This window comes from Saccopteryx bilineata, chromosome 4 (assembly GCF_036850765.1).
Source record: "Saccopteryx bilineata isolate mSacBil1 chromosome 4, mSacBil1_pri_phased_curated, whole genome shotgun sequence".
Taxonomy (NCBI): domain Eukaryota; kingdom Metazoa; phylum Chordata; class Mammalia; order Chiroptera; family Emballonuridae; genus Saccopteryx; species Saccopteryx bilineata.
In genome coordinates, this window is record NC_089493.1 from 40954632 (window position 1) to 40972061 (window position 17430).

At 43.2% G+C, this 17430-nt stretch overlaps 1 protein-coding gene across 1 annotated transcript in view; it reads left to right on the plus strand.

The window, feature by feature from the left end:
• The window catches only part of RTN1 (reticulon 1), a 213250-nt gene that overhangs the window by 80885 nt on the left and 114935 nt on the right, over positions 1-17430 (plus strand). Inside the window, exon 2 of the mRNA XM_066276382.1 lies at positions 15601-16374. Coding sequence (XP_066132479.1) covers positions 15601-16374 — 774 coding nt within the window. The remainder of the gene's footprint in view (positions 1-15600; positions 16375-17430) is intronic.

Below are 17430 nucleotides of genomic sequence, written 5' to 3' on the forward strand. Positions count from 1 at the left end.
GTATCCGCATTCCAAGGGAGGGCCACCTCAGTTATCTCTAGTTATTCACTCAAGTGAGGGCAGGGCAGATGATTTAAATCCTGATTTTAGTCATCAGACCAGAGCATGCTGTTAGAAGTTCTGTTAGAAGTGCTTATAAGATGCTTTTAAGTCATATCTTTGCGTTGCCAAAGCAAAGGGAATTTTTCAAACATTTGAAAAATGTTTGAATGACTAAGCAAACTTTGTAAGCTTAGTCATTCAAACATTTATTGAACTCTTATTAAGTACTCAGTATTGTGCTAGGGATGCAGAGACAATAGGACTGTTCTTGCCCTCAAATATCTCCCAGTTTAGTGTGACTATAAGACAAGGTAGACAACCATTCAATAAGGTTTGTCACCAGCTGGTTAACTGATGCATGTGTCTGTCTTTTCACATAAAGGTGACAATTGTGGCACATTCACAGAGGTCAGTAATCCAGTTATGGGCCTGTCTTAGGGCTTTTATACAGCTGTATAGTATTTGCACACTGGCTCATGATATAGAATAAGAACAAATCAGTCAAAACTTAGGGAGGGAGAAAGAACTGATTGAAAGTATCCTAAAGAAATAAGAAAGTTGCATATTGCTTCCTCTCAGCTTAAATGTCATCACTTTGAGTGGCCTGAGCATCCTATCAAAAGTAACCAAACCCGCCTGACCTGTGGTGGCACAGTGGGTAAAGAGTCAACCTGAAATGCTGAGATCACAGGTTCGAAACCCTGGGCTTGCCTGGTCAAAGCACATATGGGAGTTGATGCTTCCTGCCCATCCCCCCTTCTCTCTCTCTCTCTCTCTCTCTCTCTCTCTCCTCTAAAATAAATAAAATCTTTTTTACAAAAAGAGTCAAACCTTTCCTACTGATAACCTTTTATTTTTCCTCTTTTCCACTTGTTTCTTTCCTTCAGAGCACTTACTATGACTGTCAGGTATTTTATTTGTCTGCTGTATTAGTTAGAGTATACCTAAGGTGCTATAAGAAAGAGAAACAAAAATAGTGGTGATCAAACAAGCTACTGTATTTTCTCTTCCTCACCAGTCCAGACGTAGGTGAGCAGTCAGGTAAGGGAGGCTGTCCCAGGAGGCCATCCAGGGCTCTGGAGCGCTTCTGTCTTGTTTCCCATCAACCCCTCCAGTGTTGCTGTGTCAACAACAACTGTTAAAGATGGCTCAAAGAGACCATGTTTGTGGACTAGCTCATAGGAAGGGCAACCAGCTTCTTTTTTTGAGGACAGGACCCAGAAGCAGCATGCCTTGCTTCCATTCACATCCAGTCATGTGTCCACACCTAGCAGGAGATTGGGAAGTGCATGTAGTCTTTTGCCAGGTAGCCGTAGGCTAAAATTTCTTGTGGGGGTAGGGGTTTGGGGTGGGGGTGTCTATTGCTAAAGGAAGGGAGGACAGGATAGACATGGGGGGGGCGATTAGAAGTCTCTGCCATGCCTGCATAGTTGTTTGTTGTTTGCTTCTGCGTTCCATGGAGCCAGAGCCTTCCATGGGGCCAGTACTCACAGCTATAAAGCTGCCTCTGCCCACCCCAATATACCTGTTTCATTCACTGTTGTGTTTCCAGAAACTGGGATAAATACCTAGTACATAGTAGGCATTGGATGAATGAAGTTAAGCGAACACAGAGAAATATCATGTTTGCTGTATCATTATTAGGTTTGGCTTGTCCTCATAATTCTCATGGTATTACCAAAACCCCGCTTTAGAATTTCCATGTATTTATTGATTGACATGATTGGGACTTTACACCATTGAATGAGCTATTGCTTGAGACCTAAGCATGGTGACTGGCAGGTAGCAAGTATTCAATAAATTTAAAGTTTCCTTCCATGTCTTTTAGTCAGGAAGAAAAGATTCATGTATAGGATATAAAGATATGTTAAGAAATTACATTGAAATGATTAATCTTGCCATTCAGAGAAGAAATCTGAAGTGTTAAAGAATTAAAGAATTCCTTTAAAGGGGTTCATTTATTATTATTATTTTTTTTTTTCTGAAGCTGGAAACGGGGAGAGACAGTCAGACAGACTCCCGCACGCGCCCGACCGGGATCCACCAGGCACGCCCACCAGGGGCAACACTCTGCCCACCAGGGAGCGACGCTCTGCCCCTCCGGGGCGTCGCTCTGTTGCGACCAGAGCCACTCTAGCGCCTGGGGCAGAGGCCAAGGAGCCATCCCCAGCGCCCAGGCCATTTTTTGCTCCAAAGGAGCCTCGGCTGCGGGAGGGGAAGAGAGAGACAGAGAGGAAGGAGAGGGGGAAGGGTGGAGAAGCAGATGGGTGCTTCTCCTGTGTGCCCTGGCTAGGAATCGAACCCAGGACTTCTGCACGCCAGGCCGACGCTCTACCACTGAGCCAACCGGCCAGGGCAAAGGGGTTCATTTTTTAAAATCAAGCCTCTCTGGAGTCAATCGATAAACACTGACCAGCAGCTAACAGGCAACTGGATAGCTCTGCTTTAACCCTTGGTTACTTCTCAAAATGTAAGAGCATCTGCCTTTCCAGCTTCTGGGTAACGAAAAACATAATATGCTGAATAACATATGTGTGTTTGGAGCAAATATTATAAAAATAAATATAGATCAGAAGGCCTGTTTCTACACATGGGGGGGGGCTTGATTCTAATTTCTTTCCAACTGCTCTTTTCAAGTTTTTATTTTGAAAACTCTTTTGTGTTGAGGGACAGATTTAATTCCAGCTCATTGTTAACCAAATTTTTTAAAAAACAACATTTAAGTGGAATTGACTTTAGTTTCTGGCTCAGTCTGTGAATTCAGTCTTTAACTGAAAGTATAATTCTTACAAGTCGTGGTTAGAGGGCTCCCAACACCAGATGTAGGAGATAATGTCTGCAGATTATTTTTAGAAGTTTTAAAAAATGATGAAAATTGAATTCTCATAGTGAAATTAGTGACATAGTCCTTGGTTGCTAGTTCCTTTTCCAAGGCACATTTGATTTAGACTTCTGCTCTTATTTTTATGAAATCTTATGAAACAAAGAAATTCAGTATCCTCTGCAAGCTCTTATTTATTGTTTTGCCTAGACCATTTTAACTGTTCACACACTTGTTTGTTTAGGGGGTCAGTTTATTTTTGCCATCAAATGTGACAGATCTATTTCAGACTAATCAGAAAGGATAAGATGGTGTCCAAAGTGTAGATGGAATATATAGAAATTCAAATGACTTTCTGAATTTATCTGACTGAATATCAAAGTATCAACCCTTCTGTCTTTGGAAATTCATTTCCTATTCTTTAGCTTACATAAATCCTCCACACCCTTTAAGACTGATTGATCTCAAATCCCTTCAGTTCTGTGCAATTTCCTAACCAGGCACTTCTCTAGTGAGAGGCCTTTCTCTTGAACCCATCTCCAGTCTCTTTGAGAGCTGTTCCACCCAGAATCTAGAGCGAGCCTAAATGGTAGTCCTGTGGATGTTCACTATTTTTTCATAGTATTAGCGGGCACTACTCTTTTTCTTAGCCTCTGTATTGTTGAGTCCTGCCCTTTCTTTGCTCCATTTTCCATTAATTTTTCCAGTTTGACATAAGGTTGGACACAACGAAGAACATTTTACTAGGCCATTTTCAAATAGCTGTGTAGTTAGTAAAAAGACATTTAAGATATTTACATTCCTAAGCCTCAGTGGTCTCATCAAAAAGGCATGTACTCCAAGGATGTTCATTGCAGCATTGTTTATAGTAACAAAAGAATGGATGACAAATAAGTGTCCAACAGAAGGGGAATGCTTAAATTAATTTTAGAACATTCATTTTATGGAATACTAACTTTTAAAAAATATAAGGTAGATCTCTATATACCCAAATGGAAGTATGGCCTTTGTTTAGTAAATAGAGTATGCATATATAAATAAATACATACTGTACATGTACACACATATATTTATACATATGTATACATGGTATATCTAGATATATACCCACAGTATATTTAGGTATATACATATAGTACATATATGGGTTGGTCTGTCTATCTAAAAATATATATATGAATCACCCTGGTATAGAATATATGTGTGTGTATATATATCTAGTATAATACATATATTATATTTTGTAGTATATATGAATATGTACATATATACTTATCTGGAATAGTATAAATAAATATATATACACAAAAAATAATAAAATATCTGTAACTCCTCAAATAGTATCTGCTGTTATATCTGAGAAATAGGGGTAGGAATAGGGACTCTTCTTTTTAATTCATGTACTTATATGTTTAAATTATTTTATAATGATCATGCACTATTACATCTATCATTTAAAAAGATAGCACATTCATTTGACATGACCACCAAACCTGTACACTGCCAATGTGGAATGGAAGCATTATCAAACAATGGTTCAAGTCACTTCTATGCTCTAATATCATCACTGGACACATGTTCTCCATTTTCTCTATAGAACCTTTACCCTGGCTCCATAATCCCTGCCATTCCTTCTGGTCTGAGTTCTACTACCTCTAAAACTCTCCTGTTGGAGTTGGGATTCTTTTCTGTACATTATTAAGCCTTTGCTTTTGCTATTATTTCTGTCCCTAAAATAATCTCTTACTGCTTTCCTCTTGCCTCTCTATTCTTTTGTCATGCGTATTTTTAAAGCCCCAGTGCATGTCTCACTTTCCTAACAATAGCAACCCTCTCCAAATTCCTAAAAACACGATGTATTTTTGCAAAAACAAAAAACAAAAAAGAACAATGGGTTGATCATCATATAGGTAGGTTACACTAGAAAAATGCAATACTTTTATTATCCCCTTAGACTGTGCAGGTGACTGAAATATTACATTGATGTCAGAAACTATGCATGTTTACAATTTATTATTGCTTATTATTTATTGCCCTTTATCTTCCTAAAGATAAAAGGAAAGTGGGAAGAAATCCCGATGTAGTTTCCTGACTGAGCACTTAGAGCTACTTAGATCAATATGACCAAACTCACAATTCAACGGCTGAGTTATTGCCCTGCTTTAAACACACACCTCGGCTCATAGATCAGATAGCTCAGCGGAGCGAAGTGAGTGCTGTTTATAAAGAACATTAATCTTTTTTGTCACTTTCCTTGATTAGTTATGGCCACCTTTGGGGTCCCTTTTCTTTATTTCAAGCAGAATAAATTTTCTACATATACACTATTTTGATGTTGACTGCATGTGAGTGTGTGTGTGTGTGTGTATGTGTGTGTATGTGTGTGTGTGTTAAAGTCAAAGGGTTTGCCTTTGAGTCTACCAAGTGATGTGTCCTGAATTCCAGTGTTTTGTTAATTTGTTCCAAAATACCATTCACTTGTGTCTATTACTACAACCTGTGTTCCAACATGAGACTGTGTTTGAAATTAGGAATGCTCAAAACCCAAAATTAAATTTCAAAGATCACATGGTAAGCAGAACATAGGAATTAGATTTTGAAAACTTGAGAAAGAAGGCATATTATATAAAGGCAAAAAGGTAGCTAATGACAATTGCATTTCAAAATAAAAGCATTCTCTCTGCTCGTGTACCTCAAAAAGATGTCCAGCCTATGAGGTTTTGAAGTCCACGTTGATAGTACATCAAGTCTTAGAACACACCCTTTCTTGCCAGAACCACTTAAAACAATTGGTATAAGAAATGAACGTTAATCAACCATTGAGTCTACTTGGTTCAGAGACGGTTTCTCTCTACTTTACTGCACCATTAGCTGTTTCTTGATTCCAAATTTAGATCCATCTAGCTTTGTTTGAGAAGCTAGCCACACAAACCAGTCTCCTTTAATCCTCACAGAAATGCTGAGAATATTGCTAATAGCATCTGCTTTGGAGTCTCATTGCCCTAAATCCAAGTTTTGGTCCTGTCATTTATGGCTGTGTTCCTCAGAGCACATTCATCAACCTCTCTAAGCTTTAGTTCTTTTATCAATAATATGAGTGTGGTTAAAAAAATGCCTCATAGATTATTTAAGCTGGAAATTAAATACCGTATTTCCCCATGTATAAGACGCACCTTAAATTTGTGGCCCGAAATTTGAAAGAAAATGTATTACAGAAAGTTATTGAACTCAGGTTTTATTTATCATAAAATTCATACAACTCCTCATCGCTGTCAAAACTCCCATCCATTAGCTTGTCCTCATCTGTGTCTGATGACAAATCACTGTCTTCAACAAAGAGCGCAAAACAAGTGCAAAAAAAACACAACGGGAAATGTAAGTAAAAAAACAAACAAACTACAACCACTGTATAAGATGCACCCAGTTTTTAGACCCCAAATTTTTCGGGAAAAGGTGCGTCTTATACATGGAGAAATACGGTAATCTATTCAACTATCTTGTTTAGCACATGGTAAGTGCATAACTTAAATGTTAGTTCCTTGAGTAAGTGAGGAAACTGGGGTTTCCTGAGAGTGTAATGACTGAAAGGTCAGTAACGTGTCAGGGATGGAACTCTTAGGTTCTCTGATGCCTTCAGTTTCTCTGTTGCGGAATGCTGCCCCATAAAGCACACCACACAGCACACCATGCCATGTCCTCCGCACCACACTTCTGGCCTTGTCAGGTCATGCCTTAGCTCACCACAGCTCACCGCCGTACCCAGCACCACCCATGTCAGGTCACACCCAGTGTACTTCAGAGCACATCATGCCACATGCCATGCCCTGTCATCTTTCTGACAGAATGATCCCTCGGTCACCCTCATTTGTCCTTCCTCACGTACCTCCCAAAGCGTATCACTTTGCATGGCATTATTTTAGATCCCCGTGACCTACGACCAGTTCCCAGCTCTGGCACGAAATCCAAGACAGTCCAGCAGGGGATGCACTCCTCTGGCCCAGCTCTGTGTCCACTGGAGCAAGGACTTTTTTTTCTTTTTGTCAAGACACAGTAGGGACTGGTGGCAGCTCTACAAGGATGGCTCTACACTGTGTGGTAATAGTCTTTCCTTTATAAAACACATTCTAAGGAGAAATCTTAACTCTAGTGTCAGCTTGTTCTTGTGGATCATTCCAGACTGAGGTAAACCCCCTTCCGAGAGTCCCCTTCACTCTGTTCTGGTAGATGCAGGTCTTAGGCAATTATCATGAAAATTCTTTGCATCTATAAAATCTTGTGAATATGGCCCTGGCCGGTTGGCTCAGTGGTAGAGCGTTGGCCTGGCGTGCAGAAGTCCCAGGTTCGATTCCCGGCCAGGGCACACAGGAGAGGCGCCCATCTGCTTCTCCACCCCTCCCCCTCTCCTTCCTCTCTGTCTCTCTCTTCCCCTCCCGCAGCCGAGGCTCCATTGGAGTAAAGATGGCCGGGGCGCTGGGGATGGCTCCTTGGCCTCTGCCCCAGGCGCTAGAGTGGCTCTGGTCGCAGCAGAGCGATGCCCCAGAGGGGCAGAGCATCACCCCCTGGTGGGCAGAGCATCGCCCCCTGGTGGGCAGAGCATCGCCCTCTGGTGGGCGTGCCGGGTGGATCCTGGTTGGGTACATGCGGGAGTCTGTCTGACTGTCTCTCCCCGTTTCTAGCTTCAGAAAAATACAAAAAAAAAAAAAAATCTTGTGAATAAAAATAAGAAGTTTAAATCAAAGGAATAAAAATTTGGAGGGGAAAGAGTCTCACTGTCCCTCACTTTCCTCATCAGCTTGTAATCAGGACCAGGTCAGATTTTGTGTTTTTTGTTTTTGTTTTTACAGAGACAGAGCGAGAGTCAGAGAGAGAGGGATAGATAGGGACAGACAGACAGGAACAGAGAGAGATGAGAAGCATCAATCATCAGTTTTTTGTTGCGACACCTTAGTTGTTCATTGATTGCTTTCTCACATGTGCCTTGACCGCGGGCCTTCAGCAGACCAAGTAACCCCTTGCTCGAGCCACCAACCTTGGGTCCAAGCTGGTGAGCTTTTGCTCAAACCAGATGAGCCCGCACTCAAGCTGGCGACCTCGGGGTCTGGAACCTGGGTCCTCTACATCCCAGTCCAACGCTCTATCCACTGCGCCACCTCCTGGTCAGGCCAGAACCAGGTCAGATTTTGAATGATGACAATCTAACCAGTATGAGGAGTGTGGAAACATAGTCATTCATTCATTTCATATAAGAATTTACCTAACAAAGCCTGTGTGTGTTTAGTTGATGGACATAGTGAGAAAAAAAAACATACTCCATGTCTCCTAGAAGCTCACAGTGTAAGAAAAAAAACAACAACAACGTGAATGTGAAAACAGGAAGGTTCCAGCCTGAGCCATGGCACTGAGGAAATGTGACCAGGGACAATTATTTTTCTCTTTGGAAATCAGATAGCGAAATTCTATCAACAAATGATAAATAGATGGGAGTAGCTCTTTCCTTTTTCCAAAAGTAACCCTTTGTGTGCCAGAAGTAACAGAGATTTTGCTGTACGGAAAACATTGAGAGTAGAATGCATCTAAGTTAGGTGGGTGGCTTCGAGAGTGGAGATGCTTGCATAACTCCGCGAATGTACAAAAACTGCTGAATTGCACACTTGGAGTGAATTTTATGGCTTGTGAATTGTAAATCAATAAAGCTGATATTTTAAAAAAAAGCAATGAGACATAAGTTTAAAAAAATGAGACTCTTTGTAGGGTTTTAAAATCCTTTTCTTAATATCTAAGTAAGTTTTGAATAATAATTCACTTTCACCTTCCCTCTCCTAACACTTATCCTCCAAAGGAGGCCATAGAAGCACATTTCCACCCTTGGAGAGCAGGCAAAAAATATCTCACACTTCCAGGCTCATCAGAACGTCTGCTCCCATTCCATCTCGATGCTCTGCAGCTTTATGCTTTCTGGGGCATCCCTGAGCACTGTCAGAGAAACTTAGACAGTGGTTTGTCTGCCAGGCCAGGCTTCTTCCTCTAACGTCATTTTCTGCTAGAGTGAAAACCCTCAGGCCGTGCAAACCCTGGTTCATCAGAGAGGAAAGAAAACCCCAAAACCTGCTGAGTCATTTTTTAAATTAAACATTAATTTTGCAATCCCAACAGCTAAATCCATTATTCTGGCAGGCAAGCTTTAAATAAGACGGTAAGCTGGAAAAATAAAAAGAGTAGTTACTCATCTTCTTAAACCTGCAAGCATGTCATCCACTTTGGCTTAGAGTCTTTTGCTAGAGAATGCAGGCTCATTTTTTTCTTTTTATTCTATTAGCTAATCACATAGATAACATTGTAAAGAATGGGTGCACCTGGGTTTTTGAGCACCCATTTGTCATGTTAATTCATAGACCACTTAATTTCAGGAGGAGAATATTTTCTAGGTACAATAGAGGCCCCTGGAGCCTCCCTGGCATACCCATCCATCCTGGGTGGCTGCGTTGTCAGATGTGTCACAGCCTCCACACTGTGCGACTGCTGATTTCTTAGCTCTCAGAGAAGATGAGTGGGAGTTTCGGGGAAAACGCCGCACAGCCTAACCTCCGTGCAGGCCACTGCCATCCATCACATGGGCAGCCGAGGGGCAAACGGTTCTGGGAAAAGTGAGTGTAGATTTACTTCGGGTCACTGTTTCCGGTCGTTAATTCTTGAATTTGAATGTGTATCTCCAGTTTTTTTTTTTCCTTATGTCCCTCATTTAAAAATATTTCTTTATTTAATGGGACTAATGTCCCTTGTACCTGTTAGCTCTGTTCAAACAATAATTGGTATTTTTGCTTTGTTTTGTTTTTGTTTTTAATCCAGATACTTCTCTGATGGAGCATATCTACCTCTGTGCTTAGAAACCCTTTTGGCATAACCAGTCTTTCCAGCATTCTCTGTGTCTCCATCTCAGAGCAATAAGAAAGGCTTTATTGAGTTATAGAAGTGTCATCTCAAACCATAGGCCCTTAATCTTTCCCTGAAGGGGACAGAATGAGCTCTATCCACAAGGAAGGAAGCTTATCCATGGGTACTGGACACTCTCGTTTCTTTATTGTCTGTTGTCTTTTCACGCCAAGTCAGTCATCACCACGACTGGGGCAGCATCTATGTCAGCAGCATCGCTACAAATAACCTCCCGCTCATGGAGCTCCATGGACAGCAGTGCCCTTGCACTCTGGGGACTTGGGCATCGAAGGCAGACCCCAGAGGGCAGCATGGGTGTGGACAGGCCATCGTGAATTCCTCCTGGCCCAAAGGAGCCTGATCACATGTCATTAGAGATAAAGCACCAGACCCATGGACAGGTGGTAATATGTTGCTAATGGTAAAATAGAGGTAAAAATAAAACCCACAGCTCTCATTTATTGAATGTATACTATGTGCCAGATACTTAAGTGCATCATCTCATTTCATCCTCATGACAGCCCAAGGATGGGAACTATTATTACCCTCACTTTAAAAATGAATAAACTAAGGCTCAGAGGGGCCAACTTGCCCACAGTCTCACAACTGACGGTGGTAGAGCCTGAGCACAAACCTATGCTGTCGGCCACCAACTGAATGAACTTGATTTTGTGAGGATTAGTCAGTTAAGGACTAGAATTTTGGGATTGAAACTTTCCTTGGGGAAAGTAAAGCCATCTTTAGCAAGCCATCTTTGTTGTCTCATTCCTTAGTATTGCCAGAGAATTAAATAAAATAAAACACCCATTCTTTAGGAGTTGAATTTGTCAAGCTCATAGTATTTCTGATCTAGGACATTGGCAACTACAAAAGGCTCATTTTTATCAGTACATGTGATTTAATGGCAATAGTTTGAGCTTATTTTCATCTTTCTCCCACTTGGCTTTTGATTAGAAATTGTGACCAATGGATTTCTCAGTTTTTATTGTAAGAACTCTTCTGAAAGTTACTTGTAAAATGAAGATTTGAAAAAATCAGTTCCATTTTAAATGTATCCAGGTAACAGCACTTGGGGTGTCCTCCTGTCCAGCCACCTCCCCAGAGGCATCCACTCACTGTGTATCTTCTTCCATGGGAATCAGACCTTTTGATGGCCAAGGAAATAGCAGAGAGAAAGAAGTCAAATGTTCCAAGGAATCCTTGGTTATAGAAAGAAAGCAGTCATTTCTAGCCTGGACCAGAAAAGAGCTTTTATTTAGTGGATTTGTATTTAACAATGTAACAATATTGGTTTCTACCTCGGGTGACCGGCTCCTGCTGTCTTTCTCAGGTCCTGCATCTGCCAGCTCCGCAGGGAGGGCTGACAGGAATTAATTGGTTTTCCTGAGCCCCAGGCTCAGTTCTGCTTCCCACAGGACTCTGCTCTTGCATAATTTTCCGTCTAGAAGGACTTTCTCTTTTCTGGAGTTCTAACTGATAGGCACCCTATAATGTACGTACATTTTCAAATTCAGTAAGTTAGAACCTTGAGAGTCTTTCAAGGTACTTAGCTCAATTTAAGAAAATGGGACATGGCCGCATTCAGAGTACTAAATTATGTGTTGCTTTGGTGATGGTTCTGATATGGTCCCATTTAAATGCGTGATTTACACAAGTGACTGTGTTCCTCTCCCTCTAGTTGGTAGATTTTGAAGAATGTGGCAAAATGGCCTTTTCAGTTTCATACTAGACTCTCTGAGCCAGACAGGCGTGGTAAGATAAGAATTTCAAGGGTGGGAATTCCTCCCAGTTGTTGATTTCATTTCTAGTCTCTCTCCTCATGTAGATGTGCTCTAGATTCTAGTCCCTCAGTTATTACCGAAGCTGCTTGACTTTAGTGGCTTGAGGTTTAAAGCCAGCCCGTATATGCTGTGGCATCACCTCAAGGAAAATTATATTGAGTCTGTTTTACAAATAAGGAAGGAGCAAAGGAAATCATGTCTGACTACAGGGGCAGCCAATCAGTACAGGAATCATAAGAGTTGGAAGGGACTTCTGCGGCTGTTTCATCCAGCTTTTCACCACGTGCTGGTTCTAGCCTAGACAGATGCTGGGCCACTCTCTATCTGATTGCCCCGTGGGATCAGAGCATTCCTGTTTCTGAGATGCGGTTCTGTCTATTGTTGGATAACTCAAATTCTAGGTTGTTTTCTCACTTGCTCGATTAAACACAGCCTTTTTGTAAACTGCATCAGTTAGTTTTAGTTTGTTCTCAGTAGCTGCATAGAATAAGTCCATTGAATCACCAGTCGATTGGCCCATTCATTCATTCGTTCATTCGGTATTGGGTGCCTACTACACAACAGTGTGCAGGCCATGAGCTTCAAACTCCAGAAGCTGACAGGTTTTTAGGAGTGAACTTGGACATAGAAAATTTGTATGCCCCATGCTATGTGAGCAGTATAATAACATGCTGTAGGAAAGAAGAGAGAGAACAGTAGGAAGGGGTCAGGTCCTGACAGGTGTTGTTGACAAATTCATCATGGAGGAGGGTCACTTAAAGCTGCTTAACTTTAGTGGCTTGAGGTTAAAAGTCAGAGATTTGGGTGTGGAGATTGGGAGAATAGTGTTAGAGAAGCGACGGAGAGTTTATGTTCATCAGAGCTCAGAGTTTGAATTGGAGAGTGGAAGATGGTTGGAGGAGCTGGTGGAATGCAGGTGACATTGTGAAGAGCAGTGGAGACAAGGTTGTGAGGCCAGAGAGCATTCCCCTCCTCTCAAAGGCCAGGCTGCGGAGCTTAGGGAGGATCTGATGAAGCAGGGCAGAGCCTTGCGGCCAGGTGCTGACGTGTGTTTAGTGTGCTATCTGGTGTCAGGAGACCGTGGGCTGGAGGGCTATGAACCATGCCAGGTATAGGTGATAAGGCCAGGAGCCCTGTGATGGTCTCTGCAATCAAAGCATCGAGTAAGAGTAGAATGATAATGACTGTGGCACAACCCTGGACACTGCCTCCTGTGTGTTCTCCAGGAGAGCACCTCCTTCCCCACCTCCCAGGCCTCCAGACCGTTTCTATCCATGGGCAAACCGTCCTTACTTTCTGGTGAGCACTTACTTAATAACACATGGAAGTGGTTCCAGATAATCGCGGTGGAAAATCCCAGGACCCAAATATGTGTAATGAAATATCTCAGGATTTATTTCCCTGCCTCCAGTGAGGTCTACATGTAGGCTAAGCTCACACAATGAAAGAGGTTTTTAAAATTCTGTAGGATAAAGTGTGTGCACACACATGAATTTAAATTTATTAGCGTTTTCTTTGGTGGTCTGTATATGGTCGGCAATAAGACTCATTAGTATTGTTCTTTTTGCTATTGGGCCTTTTTTGGTCTAAATTGAAAAGGAGGGTTGCCATATGCAAAGGAGGTTCAATTAGAAGCTTCGCAGAAATGCACAGATTTGAACTAGTCACCAATGAGGCCATTTGCTGAGTGAAGTGAGTATCATTAGCACTTTGGGGGAATCTGCCAACTTGTCCTCTCACACAATCCTGTTACTTGTGCTTAATTTGAAAATTCACACTGTAAAAAAATTTTTTTTTCACAAATATTTATTGAGTACCTTCTCTGTGCCAGGCCTGTTCTAGGTGTTGAGCCACATTAGTGAACAGAATAGTCAGAGATTTCCCCCCTCATTGAACATAACTAGCAAGGGGAGACAATCAATACATGAGTACTAAGGTCATTATACTGTGTATTAAGAGGAGACAAGTGATATGGAAAAAAGAAAAAGTAGAGAAGGGTAGGAAGGAGCAGGGTTGCCATGGGGTGGGGAAGGCACGGCAGGTCAGTGTTGTCTTCCTTACGAAGCTGCCCTTTGAGCAAAGATCTGGCCGCAAGAGGGTTAGGTATGCAGGTCTCTGGGGGCAGAGAGGTCTGAGGAAAGAAAACAGTGAGTGCACAGGTGCTGTGGCAGCAAAGTGCTAGAGCAGAGAAGAGGCTTTGTGCTTTTCTCATTCTTCTTAGACAAACAATGACCGTGCACCTGAGAGAAAGCTAGGACAATACAAGAGCTAAGTTTATTTGTAATAGATAATACTAGAGTCAAAATTACTTTTTAGGCCCTGGCCGGTTGGCTCAGTGGTAGAGCATCGGCCTGGCATGCAGAAGTCCTGGGTTCGATTCCCGGCCAGGGCACACAGGAGAAGCACCCATCTGCTTCTCCACCCCTCCCCCTCTCCATCCTCTGTCTCACTCTTCCCCTCCCACAGCCGAGGCTCCATTGGAGCAAAGATGGCCCGGGCGCTGGGGATGGCTCCTTGGCCTCTGCCCCAGACGCTAGAGTGGCTCTGGTCGCAACAGAGCGATGCCCCGGAGGGGCAGAGCGTCGCCCCCTGGTGGGTGTGCTGGTGGATCCCTGTCGGGCGCATGCGGGCGTCTGTCTGACTGTCTCTCCTCGTTTCCAGCTTCAGAAAATACAAAAAAAAAAAAATTACTTTAAAAAAAAACCCCAAAACTCCAGAAACTTATTTTAAGAAGGTGCAAAGGGCATGAAAGGAGGTTTCCTGACTTCTAGATTTCTGGGGTTTGAATCCTGGCTCTGTTGCTTTCTGCCTGTGTGATTGTAGGTGAGTTACTTAACCTCTCTGTTCCTCAGTTTCATTGTCTGTAAAATGAAGCTAAAATAGTATCGATCTCCTAAGATGGCATTGATGATTAATTGAGTAAATATTAATAAAAAACTTGGAACTATGTCTGACACATAGCAAGCCCTCAAATTTTAGCTATTATTGTATTACTGCCTCTACTTTAGTACTTTTATGAGTTGGCACCCTAATCTGGAATATTCTTTGGGTGTGTCTTAAGGTCTGTGCGTGGGCATGCACATGTGTGTATGATGTATTTGTAGGTTGAGAGTGTTGGGCTTAATTTACAAGATAGTTGTAAGAATTGGGTAAAATCCAACTGCTTCGCATATGATCATGCCTCAGTAAACATTAGTTTTCTTTCTTTCCGACAACATTTTACAGCCAAGAAAAGATAATAGAGGATTTTCTTCTTCTGCCTCTTAATGAACTTTTAGTGGGTTTATGAGTAGAATGAAGGTCAAGAGAAAACATTCTCTAGACTCAAACTTAGACACTTGTTTGGAACTAAGAAATTCCCCGTGGGTCGTTGTGAAGATCACTGGGAGGCAAAGAATGGGCCGTAGATGCGTGAATGAGAGTGAAACAAAGTGAGGAGAACACTGAAGACAGGGAAGAGCGCCGTTAAGCTGACACCACTTTGGGATGATTTCATCAGAAGACTAGGAGTCCCTTTCTCTGAGGACCTTTAAAAAGAGAAGGGATGGCGTCCATCCAGGTGGAGCAGGAGTCCCTGGAGAGACGGGATGGACAGAGGGTCTCCTGAGGCCTCTCCCCACTCTGAGTCTTAACAGCAGACCCTCTCCCCAGTCGACTCTCTTATTGTTGTACTTACAGACCTGAATGAGTCTATATTTCCTCCTCTGCTTAAAGGTTCATGAACACTTTATATACAAAGAGGTCTTCTGTTGAATAATACTAACTAAGACCAAGTCACTTCAGATCTGTCCCCAACTTTTCTGGCCATGGCAGCTACATGAGCCTCTGTGGTCCGCTGCCAGGCAGGGACACACCCGTGCTGCGGGCCATCAGAGGAATATGCCAGTGCTGAGAGGGAACTCCCAGGTCTGGAGGAGGAAGAATGCCATGTCTCCACGGGGCAGGGTGGGTGGTGCGCCAGGCCAGGCGGGAGAGAGGACTGAAGCCCAGCGCTCACTCACTGTCTGTTGCTGTTTTGGTTCCTAGGTGTGGCAGATGTCTCCTGGGCCATGGATCATCCCTTTTCAATGCCATCAAAAGATGGGGAGGGAGCGTGCTACACGTCCCTGATTTCTGACATCTGTTACCCGCCTCGGGAGGATTCCATGTACTTCACTGGAATTCTTCAGAAGGAAAATGGCCATGTCACCACAGCAGAGAGTCCCGAGGAGCTGAGTACCCCCGGACCCTCCTTGCCAGACGTGCCTGGGACGGAGCCTCATGGCTTATTTAGTTCTGATTCTGGAATAGAGATGACTCCTGCAGAGTCCACCGAAGTGAACAAGATCTTAGCCGACCCGCTGGACCAGATGAAAGCAGAAGCCTACAAATACATCGACATAACCAGGCCAGGCGAGGTGGACTCTCAGGAGCAATGCTGCCCCACGTTGGAAGAGCAAGACTTGGACTTGAAGAATAAGGACACTGACGTGTCAACAAAATCCGAAGAGGTCCGTGAACCAGAGAAACCAGCTCCTGTGGAGGGAAAAATCCTCAAGGACCATTTATTTGAAGAATCGACATTTGCTCCTTACATAGATGATCTCTCCGAAGAGCACCATAGGGCCTCTCTGGTCACTGCCCCCATCAAAATCACGCTGACTGAGATCGAGCCTTCTGTTGAAACTGCTACCCAAGAGCAGACCCCTGAAAAGCAAGATATCTGTCTGAAACCGAGTCCTGACACAGTGCCCACTGTCACCGTCTCCGAGCCTGAGGACGACAGCCCAGAATCCGTCACTCCTCCGTCTTCCGGAACAGGTAAGTAAACTGATATTCCTTGCTTTGGGAAAACCGGCACATGGGAATCTGAATATTAAGGACTCAAAATTTGCATTTAAGTCTCAAGTTAACCAATTTAATTAGCATATAACATTCCTAGTCTTGTGCTCATTGCGCAGAGGTTGAGATTTGGGACATTCCTTATAGTCCTGTCAGATTTGCTTTGTAAAAAGTTCTTTCTGTTGAGAGGAGAAAATGACATGCTGGAAACATTGAAATCCTCCCGTGGGTCACTGTGCAGAGCAGAGAGGAAGGTGCCATCTGCTTTGGTGTAGCTTTCCTCCTTGACCTCCTGGAGGCCTCCTGGGGTGAGCACCTTGTATGCTCTGAGACGGGTGGGGTTACCTGGGGCAGGGCATTTACCCGCCCAGCCAGCTCCAAGTCTGCCCAGCGAAGGGGTATGGCCTCAGGTCTTTGGGAGGGTCATGAGCAGGGAGAGGTAACCTAACGAAGAATACTTCTCCCCTCCCCCTTCAGTGTCACCACTGTCGTTTTTATCTCAGTTTATTGAAGATCTGCATACAATTTTGCTTTTTAAACTAAAGGATTTATTTGAATAGAATTTTTAAATGTCTGAATTCACTAGGTTGTGATTTTATTCAACTTGAATGTTCTACTCTAACTCAAGGCAGGGTGTTAAACTACACTCGATACATCCTTTCAAACACAAAGGGGGACTCCTCCACCTGGTGAAAGGCCAGAGTGGTAGCAGGAACTCCCCACTCCACATGTGCACCTCTGTCCTGTGTGCATCTCCATCCCGTGTGCCATGCTGTGTGCATCTCCATCCTGTGTGCATCTCCGTCCTGTGTGCATCTCCATCCTGTGTGCATCTCTGTCCTGTGTGCATCTCCATCCTGTGTACATCTCCATCCTGTGTACATCTCCATCCTCTGTGCATCTCCATCCTCTGTGCATCTCTGTCCTGTGTGCATCTCCGTCCTGTGTACATCTCCATCCTGTGTACATCTCCGTCCTCTGTGCATCTCCATCCTCTGTGCATCTCTGTCCTGTGTACATCTCCATCCTCTGTGA